General features: G+C 55.3%; 5 protein-coding genes across 5 annotated transcripts; 3 read left to right on the forward strand and 2 right to left on the reverse strand.

Annotated features, from left to right (window-relative positions):
* Positions 1–1,752: 1,752 nt before the first annotated feature.
* LY79DRAFT_383573 (uncharacterized protein) lies at positions 1,753–2,788 on the forward strand. The gene is made up of 2 exons (XM_060552878.1): positions 1,753–1,933; positions 2,032–2,788. The coding sequence occupies exons 1-2, from the start codon at positions 1,838–1,840 to the stop codon at positions 2,500–2,502; spliced, it is 567 nt and encodes a 188-aa protein (XP_060418168.1). The 5' UTR covers positions 1,753–1,837; the 3' UTR covers positions 2,503–2,788.
* LY79DRAFT_383625 (uncharacterized protein) lies at positions 2,258–4,349 on the forward strand. The gene is made up of 2 exons (XM_060552879.1): positions 2,258–2,922; positions 3,033–4,349. The coding sequence occupies exons 1-2, from the start codon at positions 2,588–2,590 to the stop codon at positions 4,234–4,236; spliced, it is 1,539 nt and encodes a 512-aa protein (XP_060418169.1). The 5' UTR covers positions 2,258–2,587; the 3' UTR covers positions 4,237–4,349.
* Positions 4,350–6,466: 2,117 nt separating this feature from the next.
* On the reverse strand, positions 6,467–8,142 carry LY79DRAFT_625144 (RNA polymerase Rpb5 domain-containing protein). Its single transcript, XM_060562093.1, has 4 exons — positions 8,054–8,142; positions 7,584–7,960; positions 7,380–7,462; positions 6,467–7,308 (listed from the first exon to the last, which is right to left on the reverse strand). The coding sequence occupies exons 2-4, from the start codon at positions 7,665–7,667 to the stop codon at positions 6,783–6,785; spliced, it is 693 nt and encodes a 230-aa protein (XP_060418170.1). The 5' UTR covers positions 7,668–7,960; positions 8,054–8,142; the 3' UTR covers positions 6,467–6,782.
* Positions 8,143–8,399: 257 nt separating this feature from the next.
* LY79DRAFT_587414 (nuclear segregation protein) lies at positions 8,400–10,035 on the forward strand (the record flags this gene model as incomplete). Its single annotated transcript, XM_060560769.1, has 3 exons — positions 8,400–8,543; positions 8,678–9,835; positions 9,904–10,035. 3 exons carry the CDS (start codon positions 8,400–8,402, stop codon positions 10,033–10,035), a joined length of 1,434 nt encoding a protein of 477 aa, XP_060418171.1.
* A 1,422-nt stretch (positions 10,036–11,457) lies between these two features.
* On the reverse strand, positions 11,458–15,330 carry LY79DRAFT_625149 (uncharacterized protein). The gene is made up of 5 exons (XM_060562094.1): positions 12,753–15,330; positions 12,599–12,702; positions 12,456–12,532; positions 12,195–12,398; positions 11,458–12,059 (listed from the first exon to the last, which is right to left on the reverse strand). Exons 1-5 carry the CDS (start codon positions 14,879–14,881, stop codon positions 11,586–11,588), a joined length of 2,988 nt encoding a protein of 995 aa, XP_060418172.1. The 5' UTR covers positions 14,882–15,330; the 3' UTR covers positions 11,458–11,585.
* Positions 15,331–15,410: the final 80 nt, after the last annotated feature.

Genomic DNA, 15,410 nt, shown 5'->3' on the forward strand with positions numbered 1-15,410 from the left:
AACGCCAGGGAAAGTTTAATGCCCTGACGACGCATGGACGTTGTCGACCCATGTCTCCCAGCTCGATTTGTGGCATGAGCCCAATAACGCCAAACGCGGTTATCTCTGTTCCTTCCTTCCAAGGCCCCCCAAATCTCATCCGTTCATTACCATCAGGCCATATCTGCAGTCGAATGCATCGAGACAACACATGCCACTCTGCTGCCTGCAGCAAGATGAATCCTGTCTGCCCTTAGCTCTCTGATAATATAAAGCTTACCAATGCGCTGGACCTTGCCGCCAACCTTCAATCAGCAAGGGCAGAGCACCTGTTGACACACACGGACACTACCTAGATCTGTCACTCAGCAGCCGTTCCTTGGTGGCTCGGCTGCCTATTTTGGCAGTTGCCCGCGCGGACGTGCCCCCGGTAAAGAAAAAGGGCAAGGGCCAAATCGCCTCCGCATTGTCTCCGCGCATGCGGATGGAGCACCATACCTGTACGTTTGACTGTGGTACCGACGATTGAGTAGGAGGGGCGGGGCAGGGAGATGGTTGGTGCTGGTTTGATGAGCCAAGGTACGGATACTGACTTCGCAACTTTTTTCGGCCATGCCATGTCGGCCATGTCGGCCATATCGGCCAAGGGGGCGTGCGCACAAAGCAACGGCCTTTAAACGGCCGGCCCACTACGAACACGAATCGGCCTCTCGTCTGCCACCGCCTTATCTAAGTGGAGAGAGGCGCACGCAACTGGGAAATAACGATTGAGACGGCCTCGCAGGCAGTCAAGACAAGACGAGACACGCAGGGAGAGCTTTCGTTGGCTATTCGCGCCAGCACACGATAACGAAACACATGCCAATGCAGCCAGAAGCTCCTGGTCAACTTCAGCTCCTGGAACCAGTGGTACGCGCTGCTTCTCGCCGTGATTAGACAACGCCAGTGGCATGTTGAAAGCGGTCAGTCATGGCGACGCAGCCAAGCCCATGGCAGAGTGCACGGTCGGTTCGCTCCGTTGAGGAGCATACCGGTAGTATTTGCACGTCGTGCCGTCGCTGTCGCAGTGGTTGAAGAGTACCAACGAGTCACGACTAGGATTGAACGGATTGAGCGAGATCACCCGTTTGTCGGCAGCTGCTCACGTTTGGCAAGGAGGCGCGCAGCTTGAGCGTATGCTGCAAGACCGCCAGCGACGACGTTTAGATGCCGGGTTTTTGCTTTTAGTCTCGACCATTGTCCAGCCGCAGCAATCAGTGTGGCGAGGACGACGAGTCACCCAATGACGGAACGACGTCAAGCTCTTCTCACGCTACCTAGCTTTTGGGTCCAACATTCGATTGGAGTGAGACATTGCCTCTGGATCAAGATACCTGCTCTCGAAGCGAGCGACTCGACCAGCAAGCTATGCACATTAACTATCAGTGTAGCTCAGAGCTCTGCAGCCAGCGGCGAATCCCCTTACCATGAGCGAATCGTTCACGCTTGGGATCAGAGATCAGCGTCATACCAGCGAGCAAACCAACGGTTGGCAGCTACCTCAGCTGGCCGCTGTGTTTGTATCTGCACAAAGGTCCAACGCAGTACGAACTACGTATACGGACGGGTACGTGGTGCCGGAGGAGGAGGCGCTGTAAGGCGTGAGAGTTGTCCGTTTGAGGACGGGCAACCGACGGCTCAGCCTTGAAATGGTCCCCCCTGTGCTTTCTGGTCGAGTCGAACCCACCGCCAATCCAACCTCGTCGCAACCTCCGAACTTTGGTCCTTCAACCGACGGGATTGGGATTGGCCAAGAAAAGCTGCTGATGCACACCATCAAGTTCCTGAACCATACACCCTCACCCGGCCCCTTGTCACCATGTCCCACGCCCCCATCTTCCCATTCCTCCAAGGGCTTGAATCCCCCCCATCCATCCATCCATCCATCCCTAGCGTGCAAAGGGACCATCACCAGGTATCCTTGATTACCCCCAACTCGGCCATCCCAGACCAGCCTATCCCATCACCCACCTTCGTACGGCTACTGGGAGCCACACTAATATAGAAGAGCAGAGGTATGCTCACAGAGACCTGTCGCTATCTGCGCCCTGCTCGGTGCAACCAAATTATTACTTCCATCCGCTCCTCCGCAGCATCGGTGCCAGGCTTCATGTTCTCCTTCCACCACGCTTGACCTATTCCTGCGATTTCCTCTGCTATTTTGTCGGTGCAGAAAGACAGGAACCCGTAGCGTTCTTTCTCGTCGTTGTCGAGACGGTTATACGCCCGACTTCGTCCTCGGTTTCTGTCTCGTCCGGACCCGGCCTGCTTCATGTCGTATCGTTCGTCCCTTCGCAACCGCAGAGTCCATGCATCAGACGCAACAGTCGCTACGATACGCCTACCAACCACCCTAACAGCCTTTTGCTCGTCTTCCGCCAACCGACGAATCCCATTAGCTCAAAATCATCGCCAATATCAGCCGTTGTGCCATCCACACGAACCGATCCCCCCCGAAAGTGGACGCGCACGCTGAACAGCTAACTCCTCGAACTTCGACGTCGCAGCCACCTCCTCGCTCGTCGTGCCCTCTGCGGAGGTCGACGGGCGTGGATTGTCCGAATCCACCATGAATATTTACACCGAGCCGCCCGAGTTGCGCAAGTTCTCGCAGGACAAGCCCTCTCTGCTTGTTTGCTGGTGGATCACGTCGTTCTGCACTGTCATCATCCTGTTGCGGGTCGCCGGCCGCTTCATCCGCACCGAGAAACTGTTCCAAGAGGACAAAGTCGCTGCACTCGCTCTGATACCGCTATGGCTTCGAATGGTTTGCGTGCATTTCGTCCTGCTCTATGGAACCAACAATGCCCAATTCGACAGTATCACCCTGTCCAGCGAAGAGGTGCGTAGGAAGACAATCGCAAGCTGTCTCGTGCTTGTTAGCCGCATCTTTTACGCAGCGACGTAAGTTACCGAACCCCCAGCCACGTCCGTTCATTCCGCCCACAGCGGGTTCGCAAAGTCCCGCATTCGTCAAGACGATAGAATGGGTTTCTAACACTCTGTCTGTGCAGATTGTGGATTTTAAAGAACACTATTTTAGAGTTCTTTAAGCGTCTGACTGGCGTCACTTGGGCACGTTCTTACGAACAGACGCTCGTTTTCATCAGATGTACCTTGGTCGCAACGTTTATCGCCATCATTATTAGCGACCTGGTGGAATGCCAGCCATTTAACCATTACTGGCAGGTCACCCCCGACCCGGGAGGCCAGTGCCGCCAAGGTTTTGCGCAACTCATTACTATGGCGGCCTGCAACATCCTCACCGATTTACTCCTCGTCTTTTTCCCGATTCCGATCATCTTGCGCAGCCAGATGAACATCAAGAGAAAAGTCCAACTCACGTTGCTCTTCTCTCTCAGCTTAGCCGTGATCGGCGTCACGATCTACCGCGTTCCTCACGTCATCGAGGAGCACGGCAAGCAACAACTGCGATCGGTGTTGGCATCAGTCGAGCTTTTGTTTGCGACCACGGCGGCCAACGCGCTGGTTCTTGGTTCGTTCGTACGAGACCGAGGCCTCAAGAAGCAGAAATTCAAATACGGCTCCGTCGGTGCAGACTCTGTGGATCGAGGTTCCGTATTCCGCCGGCCGACGCTTCACCGACACTGGGGAAGTGACGAGGATCTTGTGCGTGACGTTGGTCTAGGGGTCGACGCCGATCTACGAGAAGGGGCCGGGGAAGACGATCCTGATGTTGAACAGCTTCATTACACCCCTGCGCCAGTTGCCAGGCCATTCGGCGAGGAGCTGAGGCAGTGGCAATTCCCACAGCGGCAAAGGAGCAACGCCGAACGTAGCGATGCGTCGCTTATACTCCACGACCTCTCTTCTTCGAGAAGCAATTCCACCACGACGCCGCGGAAGGTCTCCTTCTTCGATGTGGGGGGCCTGCTATCGGAAGACCAAGCCGGAGTAGGAACAGCTTTCCGCAGGGACAGCATTGTCTCGAGCGTGGATCCGATGTCGGTCGATGGCCACAGCATACCCTCGCCGACGATGCCCGCTCCATCCAACGGCTTACGGCGCGGCTCGACAGCGCTCCTCCAAGACCTTGGTGGTCTCTTGGGCCCTCTCAACACGAGAAGTCCATATCCGAGATCCAGGACAGGCACCGAGCTACAACCGATCCCGCAGTCGCAGTACGACGATCATCCTTCGTACAACCCTCGACCCGGCGAGCCTACTCTGAGTGACCCGGGCGGCCTCTTGAAGTAGCTATAAAATAACTATAGGGTGCGTTTCCGAGCAAGTTGCCATGCTCTCGCCACCAGGTTCAACTTGCCGCACCCATAAATCGGCAACCACATATTACGAGATATCATGTGTCTGTGTATAACGACGGTTTTCAACAGGCATGTTGGAACAAACTTTTATTATCATGAAGGAATGAGGAGTTATAAAGGTCTAGAGCCGTCAACCGGCGTTTGTTTTCAGGTAGAATCAAAGGAGGAGTTGGGTATATTCAATCGCAGTGTCCTGCATTTCGAGGAGGGACGGTTCATGACCAAGGGAGTTTTGGAGCGCTGGGAGAAGATGCGATCTGACGTACGAAGGCCTCTCTGATGTGCGCCTGCGGGGCGTTACGATGATATCGCGAGCTGCTGGCATTTTTTGTCGTTTAACATATACCCGGCGAGATCCGCCATCATGTTTGTATTTTCAAGCCTGTTGCAGTAGTGTTACCATTCGACAATTTCTGCGCTAAATGGAATGGTACATGGAGTATATTTGCAGCGTGCTTCGTTGTAATTCAAAATTTCCCAATCGCACACCATAATGCCAGCCCCCGAAGTCTGCTACCTATACAGCCTGGTCCCTGTAGGATCTGATCGGTTGGGGCCCTGTTCCTGAACCAACGGCAACAACGACTGACTTTATCCCGGCTGCCCGGGTCCCGGCGGCGGTGCCGGTAGCACCTCCCCTCCATCTAATTTCCCCTCCAAGTAAGTCATTACGTTCTGGGCTCTCTCTAGGCTTCGATTTCTTTCGATTTCTTGAACCTAATCCGATTTGATTTTTTCCCCCCGAGTCGACTTGGCCCAAAAGAACAGACCTCCATGCCTCCAACTTCCCCCCCTTGCCCCATCTTCTTTTTTTCCCCGCCCCAGTATATGTTCCTTTGGCGCAAACTCCTTCCGTCCAATGTGCAGGGGTACGTCTTCTGGTGGTGCCCCTGCCGGCGCCGAACTCCGAACGGGCACGGATGTTGTAGGGGGGAGAAACGGCGAAACCAGCCGTGGACCACCGTTCCGCGGTTTCCGACCTTCCGAGGGGTTTTTTGTTTTATTTTAGGGTGTTCCTTTTTTCCCTTTTCGTACCACCCACGAGGCCTTTATGGGTCGGTACCGAGCCCTGCGCAGCATGAATGAAATAAGGAGAGAAAGGAGAATTAGAGAATAACAGTCAGTCTGGGTTCGGGGGGTCCGTTCGCAACGGTTGATATTGAGGCTATGTGTTGTTTCGTGTTGTGTTGTGTTGTGGCTTCCATTAAGAAAGAGTTCGTCCGGTGCCTATCCACGATCCTGCCGGGACTCCCCCTCTCCCCTGGGGACTTTGGGAGGAACACTTATTGCCGATGTGAGGTGCTATTATTGACGCAGAAAGTGGGGAGGGTGCCTTGGCGCTCAGAGCCAAAGAAGGAGAGGAAAAAGAACTGTTATAGGGGGGCTTTTGGTTCTATTCTCATGGATGCCCGCCGCGCATTGCGTTATAAACATCTCCATGGGTAGGGTGGGAGAGAGGGGGGGATATACCTGCGGAAAGGACGAGAGGGAATGCATAGGAGAACAAGATAAGATGAAATGAAATACAAAAGAGCAGTGACCATGCGCGCGCACGCGGCGCCAGTTGCCGTGTTGCAGATCTTCTGGTGTGGGGGGGTTCCAGAGAGTGATTCTCTCCTTTGATGCGAGTTTTGGAGCCGCCGGGAGGGATCCTCGTCGACGGATCGTTCGTGGGTGCAGCCAGCTGCTGCCCACGCCGCAAATGCCGAACGACAAGACAAGATTGCCCACCCCCCCTGGTTTCTTTTTCTCCGGAAAGATGGAGGCTTTCTACATAGTCGGGAGATGCATTGCTGCGATGGAAGACTGGCGGTCGGATGTACGGCTCTTATTGACCCTCTCCACTTTCCCAGACTCATCGGCTGCGAGTGTCACGACTCGAGCAGTGGGGGCGAGAAAACCAGTCGTCGTTTGTCTCGGCCCCTTTTTTTGACTTCGGCCTTCTCCGACTTTGCTGCATTCATACACACAAGGCCCCATCGAGACCACTACGCTCGTGGTCCCTGTCCTGGCCCCGACGTGGGACGACGACGGCACGCCTAGGGCTCGTCACATATCGAGGCAGAGTATCCCACTATGCCGATGTTTCCGTTCATTCGAGGCCTAGAGGAGACCTCTGACGCCTTCCCGAGATATCACCAGTCAACCCAAGCGGAGCGTTATGACGAAAACGATGTAAATAGTAAGTTAGGTAACCTTATGTTGTCCTTCTAGAAGAACCCCTCTTTTTTCTTTTCTTGTCATACACAAAACAGCAGACCATAGCCGTTCCCTCAACGCCAGACTCAAGAGTGATGCAAAGAGTATAGTTAAACTCCCTCCCCCATCCGCCGGGCGTCAGTCATCCTGTCAAAAAAAAAAAGGGGGGGGGACCCAATCCCAGCCCGTGCGACTCCCCTATTCCGTCTTGTCTTCTCCTTCTTCTATGTCGTCCCTTTTCTCAGCCCCCGTGGCCAGGGGCGAGGCGCAACGCGAAGCTTATACGCACAATCTGTAGCTGGCGTATCGACCGGCCGTCTCCGAAGTACGGATAATCTTGACGACCTGCCCACGCTTGAGTCCGAGGTACTTGGCGACGGGGTCCTTTTGCAGGATGCGCGGAAGCTGGGTCTCCTTGAGGCGGTAGCGCTTGAGCAGGGCGATCTTCTCCTCGCGGCTGAGCAGGATGTGCTTGGGTACGAGCTCATGCTTAGTGATGTTGACGAGCAGATCCTCCTCGAGGAAGCACTCAACCTTGGCGAAGGACTCGATGGTGATAAGCATCTTGCGGGCCGCCGGGGAGAGGGCCACGTGGGTGATCATGATACCGGACGAGTACTTGTTGCTGATGAGGTGGTGGATGAACTTCTTGATCTCCTTAATACCAAAGGTCGTGTCGGCAAGGAACTCGACCCAGAGAGTGCCGCATTCGGGCGCCGGGTTCGGGTTCTGGGGTGTCGCAGGAGGTGTGAACTTGCGGATCATGTCGGCCGAGGGGTTCGCGGAGAACTGGAGCTTGCTGCGGCTGTTGGAACGAGCGAGTTGTCAGTTGCAGTTGCCATGGACCAGCCAAGGGTTCAAGCGAGGGGCGCGTACTTTACGCTGCCGTCAGCACTGGTGTACTCCATCTTGAAGCGGTCGAGCGAAATCGTGAGTTCATCCTCGGCAAGTTCATAGCCCTGTCATCCGTCGTCAGTGCCAATGCCGCCAAGCCGTAAGTCTCTCGTCCGTTCCAAGTAGCGAAAGAGCCCAATCGTGCTCTCCAGCTCCTCAAAATGGATGGTTCATAGGGCGTCGTACGCGATCCGCAGCCATCTCGTGGGCCGTCCGCCAAGCGCGCCACAGCCTGGTAACCTCCTTGTTCACATCCTTCTGGTCCGACATCGTTGCGATGGGTGCGTATTAATCGACGAGGGGGGGCTTTCTCGTCGTGTGGCGCCCGAGGAAGAAGAAGAATTCGCCGTCGAAGGAAAAATACGGGCTTGTCGGGATGGAAGGCGTGGGCGGTGGATGGGTATCACTACGACGGGAAGTTCAAGATCGAAAAAAAGACTGGCGTCGCGAAACGGATAAGCCAAAAAAGTTCTGGCGGCGGGTTCAGCCTTGCAGCCAGAGCAAAAGTTTGAGTGGGGCTCCCGGTTGCTGTTGCTCAGTCCTGGTCGGGATTGGACGGGATTCTGGAATAATCGACGGTAAAGGTTAATCCGAGACAGGCAGAGCCGGAAGAACCCCCAACGTGTATTGGGCTTTGGGAGGGCGAAGGTACGTACCTAGATGATGGACAGATGCAATCAAGGGTCCAGAGTCACAGTGCATGCACGTGCCACCCGTCGGATTTGAACCCCACAGTTGAATCCAGAATGGCAGGTGGCCTTTCCCCCTGGAGAAAGTACCTGCCACGGAATCCAAGGGTGAATTTCAACAAAATTGGGGGAGCTTTTTACGGAAAAAAGTTCACCTTTTGCGCAGTGCATCCCGATTCCCCATCTCTCCTTCTCCTCTGCATCACCACCCTTGCCGCCCGCTCCCACCCACGGCAGTGCGCGCCATCTTCTGCTTTGTCCAATTGACAGTTCGTTCTTTTGCACCGGTAGACAAGCACCGTCAACCTTCACAATGGCCGACACCAAGCAAGCACCCGCTGCGGCGGCTGAGGCCAAGACCGAGACGAAGACCCGTCCAACCATGCCGGACGAGGCCGAATACCAGAAGAAGCTGAAGATTGCCGAGAAGGAGCACAAGGAAGCGCTTGACCAGCTGGTAAGTCGGATCATCATGCCGATTGGCGGCCTGTTGTACACTCTCTTGGGTGGCCGTAACCGCGGAGGCGCCCTGTGATGGGATACAACGCATGCCATTCGAATCGCAAACTGCTTACACCGAGCTCCTTCTAGAACGCCATCAAGGCCAAGATCGATATCGCCATGCCCAACAAGAACAAGGACCAGCAATCACCAACGCAGAAGCGCCGCAGCGAGCTCATTGCTCAGGCTAATGAGATCCGCCAGAAGCAGGGCGCCGGCAAGAACGCCCGCACCTCCAAGCTCGACCAGATCAAGCGCCTCGACGAGCAGCTGCGCTCGCGCATCACCGAGCAGAAGACTGCCCGCTCCAAGGTCAACTTCAAGAGCGTCGAGGAGGTCGACCGACAGATCGAGAAGCTCGAGTCTCAGGTCAACTCGGGCAGCATGAAGATCGTCGATGAGAAGAAGGCCCTCGCCGAGATTTCTTCCCTGCGCAAACTGAAGAAGAACTTCTCCCAGTTTGACGACTCGCAGAAGCAGATCGACGACCTCAAGGCCAAGATCAAGGAGATCAAAGACTCGATGGAGGACCCCGAGGCCAAGGCCATGTCGGAGCAGTACAACAAGATCCAGGCCGAGTTGGACGCCATCAAGGCCGAGGGCGACGAGGCCTACAAGAACCTCTCTTCGCTCCGCGATGAGCGGTCCAGACTCCACAATCTTCAAAACGAAAAGTACCAAGCCGTCAAGACCATTAAGGACGAGTACTGGCAGCAGCGCAAGGCCGCCCAAGCCTACGAGCGTGAGGCCCGCGACAAGGCTCGTGAGAGAAGAAAGGCCGAGCAGGAGCGCTACCAGAAAGAGCGGAAGAAGGCCGAAGCCGAGAAGATCCTCGCCGAGGCTAGCGACCCCGCTTACCTCGAGGAGATCCGCCGCGCCAACAGCCTGCTCCAATTCCTCGACCCCACCCACAAGGTCGAGAAGGCCCCTCTCCAGGCCGACAGCGGCCTCAGCGCTCAGGCTTCTCGTACCGTCGACGACTCCGGCCTCAAGGGCGTCAAGATCCTCTCCAAGAAGGACCGCGACGAAGAGCTTTTCCCCGCCGCCAAGAAGGGTAAGAAGGGCAAGAAGACGGGTGCCTCGGAGGAGAAGGCTGGCAAGTACAGCTGCCCGCCCTCCGTTGTCGAGGACTGCGCTTTCATGGGAATCGACCCTCCCATGAGCCAGGCCGATGTTCCCGCCGTCGTCGAGAAGGTCAAGGCCAAGCTTGAGCACTGGAAGTCGGACCAGGAGGCCCAGACGCAGCGCGTAAGTTCTCGCTCGTCCAAGAGTGTTTCGAGTTTTGGTGTTCATCCGATGCTGACTGATCTTTCCAGAACATTGAGAAGGCCAAGAAGCAACTTGAGAAGCTCGACGCCGACGAGGCCAACGGCGTCACTAGCAACGGCGATGCGGTCGAGGAGGTCACCAAGAACCTCGAGGAGACCTCCGTCGAGGACAAGGCATAGTCAATCGACATGACGATCCACCATATTAGTTGACTAAACCCTCGTCTCCATCTATGCCGCCTTTTTTTCTTTTTCTTTTTCTGGTCCTGGTTTCCTCTCCCGTCTCATACGTGATGGTGGTAGTATTGATGGCGATGATGAACCACGCGAAAAAAGGTCCCCAGGCAGAGATGGCTGACTCGATATACGCACACACGAAACCAAAACACTTGCATTAAATAACCAAGAAAAGCTTCGGATCACGGGGGGAACGCGAAAATCTTTTTCTTGTTCCTATATATAAAAAAGAAAACTCTCTGGCTTGTTTTTGCGTCGTTTTCTACAGCCCGGATCCCTCGAGGCGGCTTTCTTGTACTTAGCACCATCCCTCCCCGTTACCTCCAAAACCTACTAGTTCCTGCCAGAAATTGAGAGAGGGTAAAAGCGAGAAAACAAAGGGCTTCTCCGATTTCTTCAACAAGACAATGCCACAGAACCTACCCCGCTGCCCGCCAATGAACATGGTCTCTGGGTTTGGGGAAGGGCACCTGACGCACCCACCCGGGAATGCGCATCGTCGAGTGATTTCTTCTTCCTCTATTTTTTCGTGTTGTTGTTGCAGCACTGGGCTAGCGTGCAAGGACCGAACCTAACATTCTAACATCAGAAACCCTCTCACCCCCTGTCTTGTTCTTCTTGTTGGCTTGCTCACCTAGCCCTCTCGGGCAGGGGTTGAGTTTGGCTGAGCAACCGCCTCAAGGCCGCGGCCTGGTATCTGAGATTCTACCTCCTCGGTCAACCAGAGTCAGAGCGATGTTTGCTTATGGCGAAGTGTGGGGACGTCGGATATTCGACCGATCGATCATACTCGGCCGATATTGTCTGACAAGGATTTGCCAGACATACAAAGACCACAGGGTCGCTGGTTTGTCAGTGGTTCTTGTTTAACGCTTCTCATGTTAACTACCCCCTACCCTGCTTATGCACCACTCCCACTTTTACACCACCACCAGACTGGGGGCTTATTGGACATCGGCTTCACTGGCAGCTTCTGCATCATCGAGCTCAAGGCTGAACACGGCAACAAAGCACTCGAGTGGAACGTGTACCAGGAAAAGAACAAGAACAATTCTTCCCTTCCTTGGTGTGAGGAAACCAGCTCGGCCATCGCCGAGGTAAGAGTCCTTCTGTTCTCTCGTTTTCCCCTTCTCAGGACAACATCAATGCAGGACAGCATCAAGCGTAGCATCACTTGCTACTATGAATTCTGAGACAGCGTTGGGTTTTCATCTTACGATGCCAATAGACTAGAATGGCCTACTCAGAGAAAGACCGTTGCGAACAGAAGGGAGAATGTGAGTCGCGCAGTCTTACTATAGCTCCATGGATGCCTCTTTGAGATGCACTGCATAACACGAAGCATCTCTCGACAGGTTCTGCGCAAGGGAGACGTCCACTGTATGACATGACTTGCTTCGTGTTTCTATGTTTGTGAATGTAATTTCTACCCATTAGATGCATGCATGCTGCCCTCGTACCGGGTTCTTTCCTCCAGTTTGATGCTTTGAAGCTTACACGCCGAACTCATCGATTACACTCCTTGGCTCTGTGTACTCTCCAACTCCGACAAAGGGCATATCCAAACCAAACGCCCTCGGCCCCCCAACCAGCATTCCCTCCTCCGTACACCAGAGAGGGTGGGCTGGCAGGGCGATAACATCAACACGCAGACCGTAACGAAGATCCTGGGAGCCGATGGCTTCCCCATCCTGCCCAAGAATTGAGATGAGATCCGGAACCGTGCAAATAACCTCTCCACTGCTCTCTGAGCCTTCCGCATCGGTGAGTGAGGCATAAAGATACTCGTTTTGGAAGGGGACGAGCATGTGCTTGTCGGATATAGTGGCATTTTGGGCCTTTGAGTCTCGGTCTTCGTTGGCGAGGGGGGCGATGAGGACACCGCCCATTGTGTAACCGCCACCCACGTATCGCCTCACATCAATGATTTTGCCAGTGAAAAGGAGCTTGCCAGCACAGACGTCGAACTTGGAAAGTGTTAGAAGGTGTCCCTATTGTATCAATCATTCCTCGATGAGGTGAAGGGAGGCAATTCAAATAAAGGTATGGATAGGGGTAGGCCCGCATTTGGAACAAGGTCGTGTCCAAGGCGCAATACTCACAATGGCATCGACATAACTCGACTTCTTCCTCCTTGCCATGTGGACAGCGCGTCCGAGGTGCCAAGCTTGAGATAGCGTGTTGGGCACGCCGTGGGACTTGATAGCTGAACCAGACAGTGGCCTGGCGCAGACGGCACATCCCAGGCCCAGTTCGATGGCTGCTGTGCGCAAGAAGCGCTCCAGACGAACAGGAGTGTCGGAGTTCTGAGGCACTCATATCAGTACAATGCAGAGGAGATCTTGAGAAGAGAACACCTCTACCATGACAACGGAAACGTTGCCCCTGGCATCTGACAGAGCGCAAGGAGTCAGAGGGTGACCATATACACTCAGCGTGGCTGGTTCAGGTTCGAGTCAATATTCAAACCTCGTCGAGCTCGGGTGCACATTTCGACATTGCTTACCTTGGTACATAGTCGGATACGCTCTGCCCATGGCATCCCCGTCCACGACTGGAATATCGTAATGGACTCCCGTTGGGAACGCGCTCAGACCATTTCCACCACCGCTGTTCACTGTCAGCTCGTTCTCAAGAAGTTACGACACGGCTCCACTTACATCTCGTCGATGAATACCCCGTCGATAGGTGTGTTCCCCAGAATCTTGGTTACAGCGTCGATGCCGTCGGGGATCTCGCTGCCTCCCGCAATTCTCTCATTGATGACGCTCGGCGTGCCGTACCACGAACCGAAACACACAGTATCCGTATCCTTCAATGCCTTCGGGGAAATGATTCTCATCTTGCCAGACTCGCTCGTCCGTAGAGCGTGGAGACTCTTAAGAAACTCGTGGTGGGTGGGACCTCCGCCACCGGTGCCGAGCACACCACACCCAGTCGAAATGAGCTCGAGATCAACCCCAGAGACGAACCATACACCGCCCCTGACTTCCGGACGGTAGCTCCCGAGGTCGACGTGGAGTGAAGGCTTTGCGGTTGGCTCAAGGGCGTTCGGTACGCTCTCCTTGGGTGCCTCATCCTGTTGCTCATCCTCTTCCACAACAAGGGTGCTTTCTGGCGAAAATTCGGGGTTTTCAGGTACGCTGAGTTTACCGACCGCCCTGATCTGTATCCTCATGGCTCCGTTGTCAACGTATTGAAGCGGCATCTTGTTCACCTCCACAACACGGACGTCCTCGGCCGCTGCGCCCTTCTGGATAGCCAGGTCAACTGCCTTCTGGCAAGTAGCTGCGACCACTGCTTTTTCGTCACGGCCCTCCAGAATCTCCATCACATCAACCTCGCCAGAGATTCTGCCAATCGCCGCGCCAACAGCATTCGCAGCTCCATGGTGGATTGGCTGCGTACACTTCTCAACGCCGTCCAAGTCCTCTGTGAAGAGGAGGGCGCCGCCGCCCACAAGAAGCACGTGGACCGGGGCAGCGGAGACCTTCATCTGCTCTACAACACCCTCGAGCATCTGCTTGATCTTCCGACGAGCGATTCCGACCGTTGAGCTAGGTACATCCTTGATGAGGCTCGGGTCTCCTAGCTGGGCTTTGCCAGAGGCGACGGCGATATCGGTCGCTGTCAGCGTGGGGCCACCAAAGACCCGCGCCTGTTCAGTCAGAAAGTGCCCAACCGACGCGGGCCCGACCGTGACTTCGCCAAACTCCGAAGCCGCTTCCACCTTGCTACCGCCACCAAGGCCAATGGACACGACCTCAGGCATGGAAAATGCCGTCCTCACGCCGCCGACCTCAACGAAGCCAGGAGCCTGGCGAGGAAAACCTGACGGTAGCAAAGCACAGACGTCAGTTGTCGTGCCACCGATATCCATGACAAGCACTTGCGGTTCCGCCGTGTCAGTCGAGGGCTCTGCCGGGTCCGCTTTCATGGCCTTCACTTGACCCAGGCCAGCGAGGAATGCGGCACCGGTCATGCTGTTTGTTGGGCCGCTAGCGAAGGTCTTGATCGGGTACTCGGCAGCCGTGTCGGCGTCGATGAGAGTGCCGTCGTTCTGGGAGAGATAGAGAGGGCAGAATAGTCCGAGACGTGCCGTCGCCGTTTTGAAGCCTCGCGTGGCCTTTCGTGCCGTCTTGAGGATCGCCGCGTTGAGGACGGTGGCGTTTTCACGCTCCAAGAGGCCCGGAGGGCCGATGTCGTGGGAACAAACGACGTCGAGCTCGGGCGCTTCTTCCAGGATAATCTTCTTGCATGTTTCTTCGTGAACCCCAGCGTGGTCCAGCGGCGCGAAGACTCCGACAAGAGCGACAGATTGCACACCAGAGGCCACGATGCCCCGCGCTGCTTGCCTGATTTGCGCATGGTTGAGGGGTGCAATCTCCCGACCGTCGATTTCCAAGCCCCCGTCGAGATAATAGACGCCCCCATCAAGGATCCTATGCAGCCCAGAGGGAAAATCCGAGAACGGAGGGATCTGCCTTGTGAAGGGGCCGCAAAGACGAACCACAGCGACGCGGCTGAGTCTCCGCGTATCGGCCTCCACCAACGCGTTGATGAAGTGAGTTGTGCCTATGGTGACGCTGAGGACCCTTCTCTGTTCGACCGCGGAGCTCGCAAGGACGGCACGGATGGCTGCCTCAATGCCGCTGGTGATGTCAGGGGTCGTTGAAGCTTTGTGAGAGGCGAGGACGCCACGTCCAGGGGCGTCCGCGGCTGTGATGTCCAAGATGGCCGCGTCGGTGTTGGTGCCGCCCACGTCGACGCCGATCCGGTATAGTGCCATGATGCCCGACAAGAATTGAAAGAGCAACGATGAACAAATGGAATGATGCTCAAAAAATTCCTCTCGATGGGCGCTTTCCTTCGGCCAATGGCTGGGCGCAAGCACGTTCTCCTCGACAGGTCGAGGTGGTTAATCTTGGCCTATGGCTCGTCTTCAACTTCCGATAAGAAGTTAGTAAACCAGAAGATCCGTTCTTCAAGATAGTAAGGACGACGAGATCGGTAAACAACGAGGTCCCACGTGAGTGGCGTGACTTGATCGTCCGCCAGTCCAAGTTGATGTCTTCAGTATTGATTTCGTAAATCATATCTACCAGGGGTCTTCAAGTAAGCGAATCAGACCCGCCTTGGTCGGCCGACCTCCAGCTGGACGAGGGCTACCCCACGCTGCTGTGTAACGTAACAGACTGTACCCGGCTTGTTGTTGAGATAGCAGTGTCGTGGAAATGATAGGTGGTCGGTCTACTCACTTGAAGCGCCTACGAGAACGGACTCCGGACTTGAATGACTCTGCCTCGACCGCATTTCTT

This window comes from Colletotrichum navitas (assembly GCF_030913465.1).
Source record: "Colletotrichum navitas strain CBS 125086 chromosome Unknown LY79scaffold_8, whole genome shotgun sequence".
Taxonomy (NCBI): domain Eukaryota; kingdom Fungi; phylum Ascomycota; class Sordariomycetes; order Glomerellales; family Glomerellaceae; genus Colletotrichum; species Colletotrichum navitas.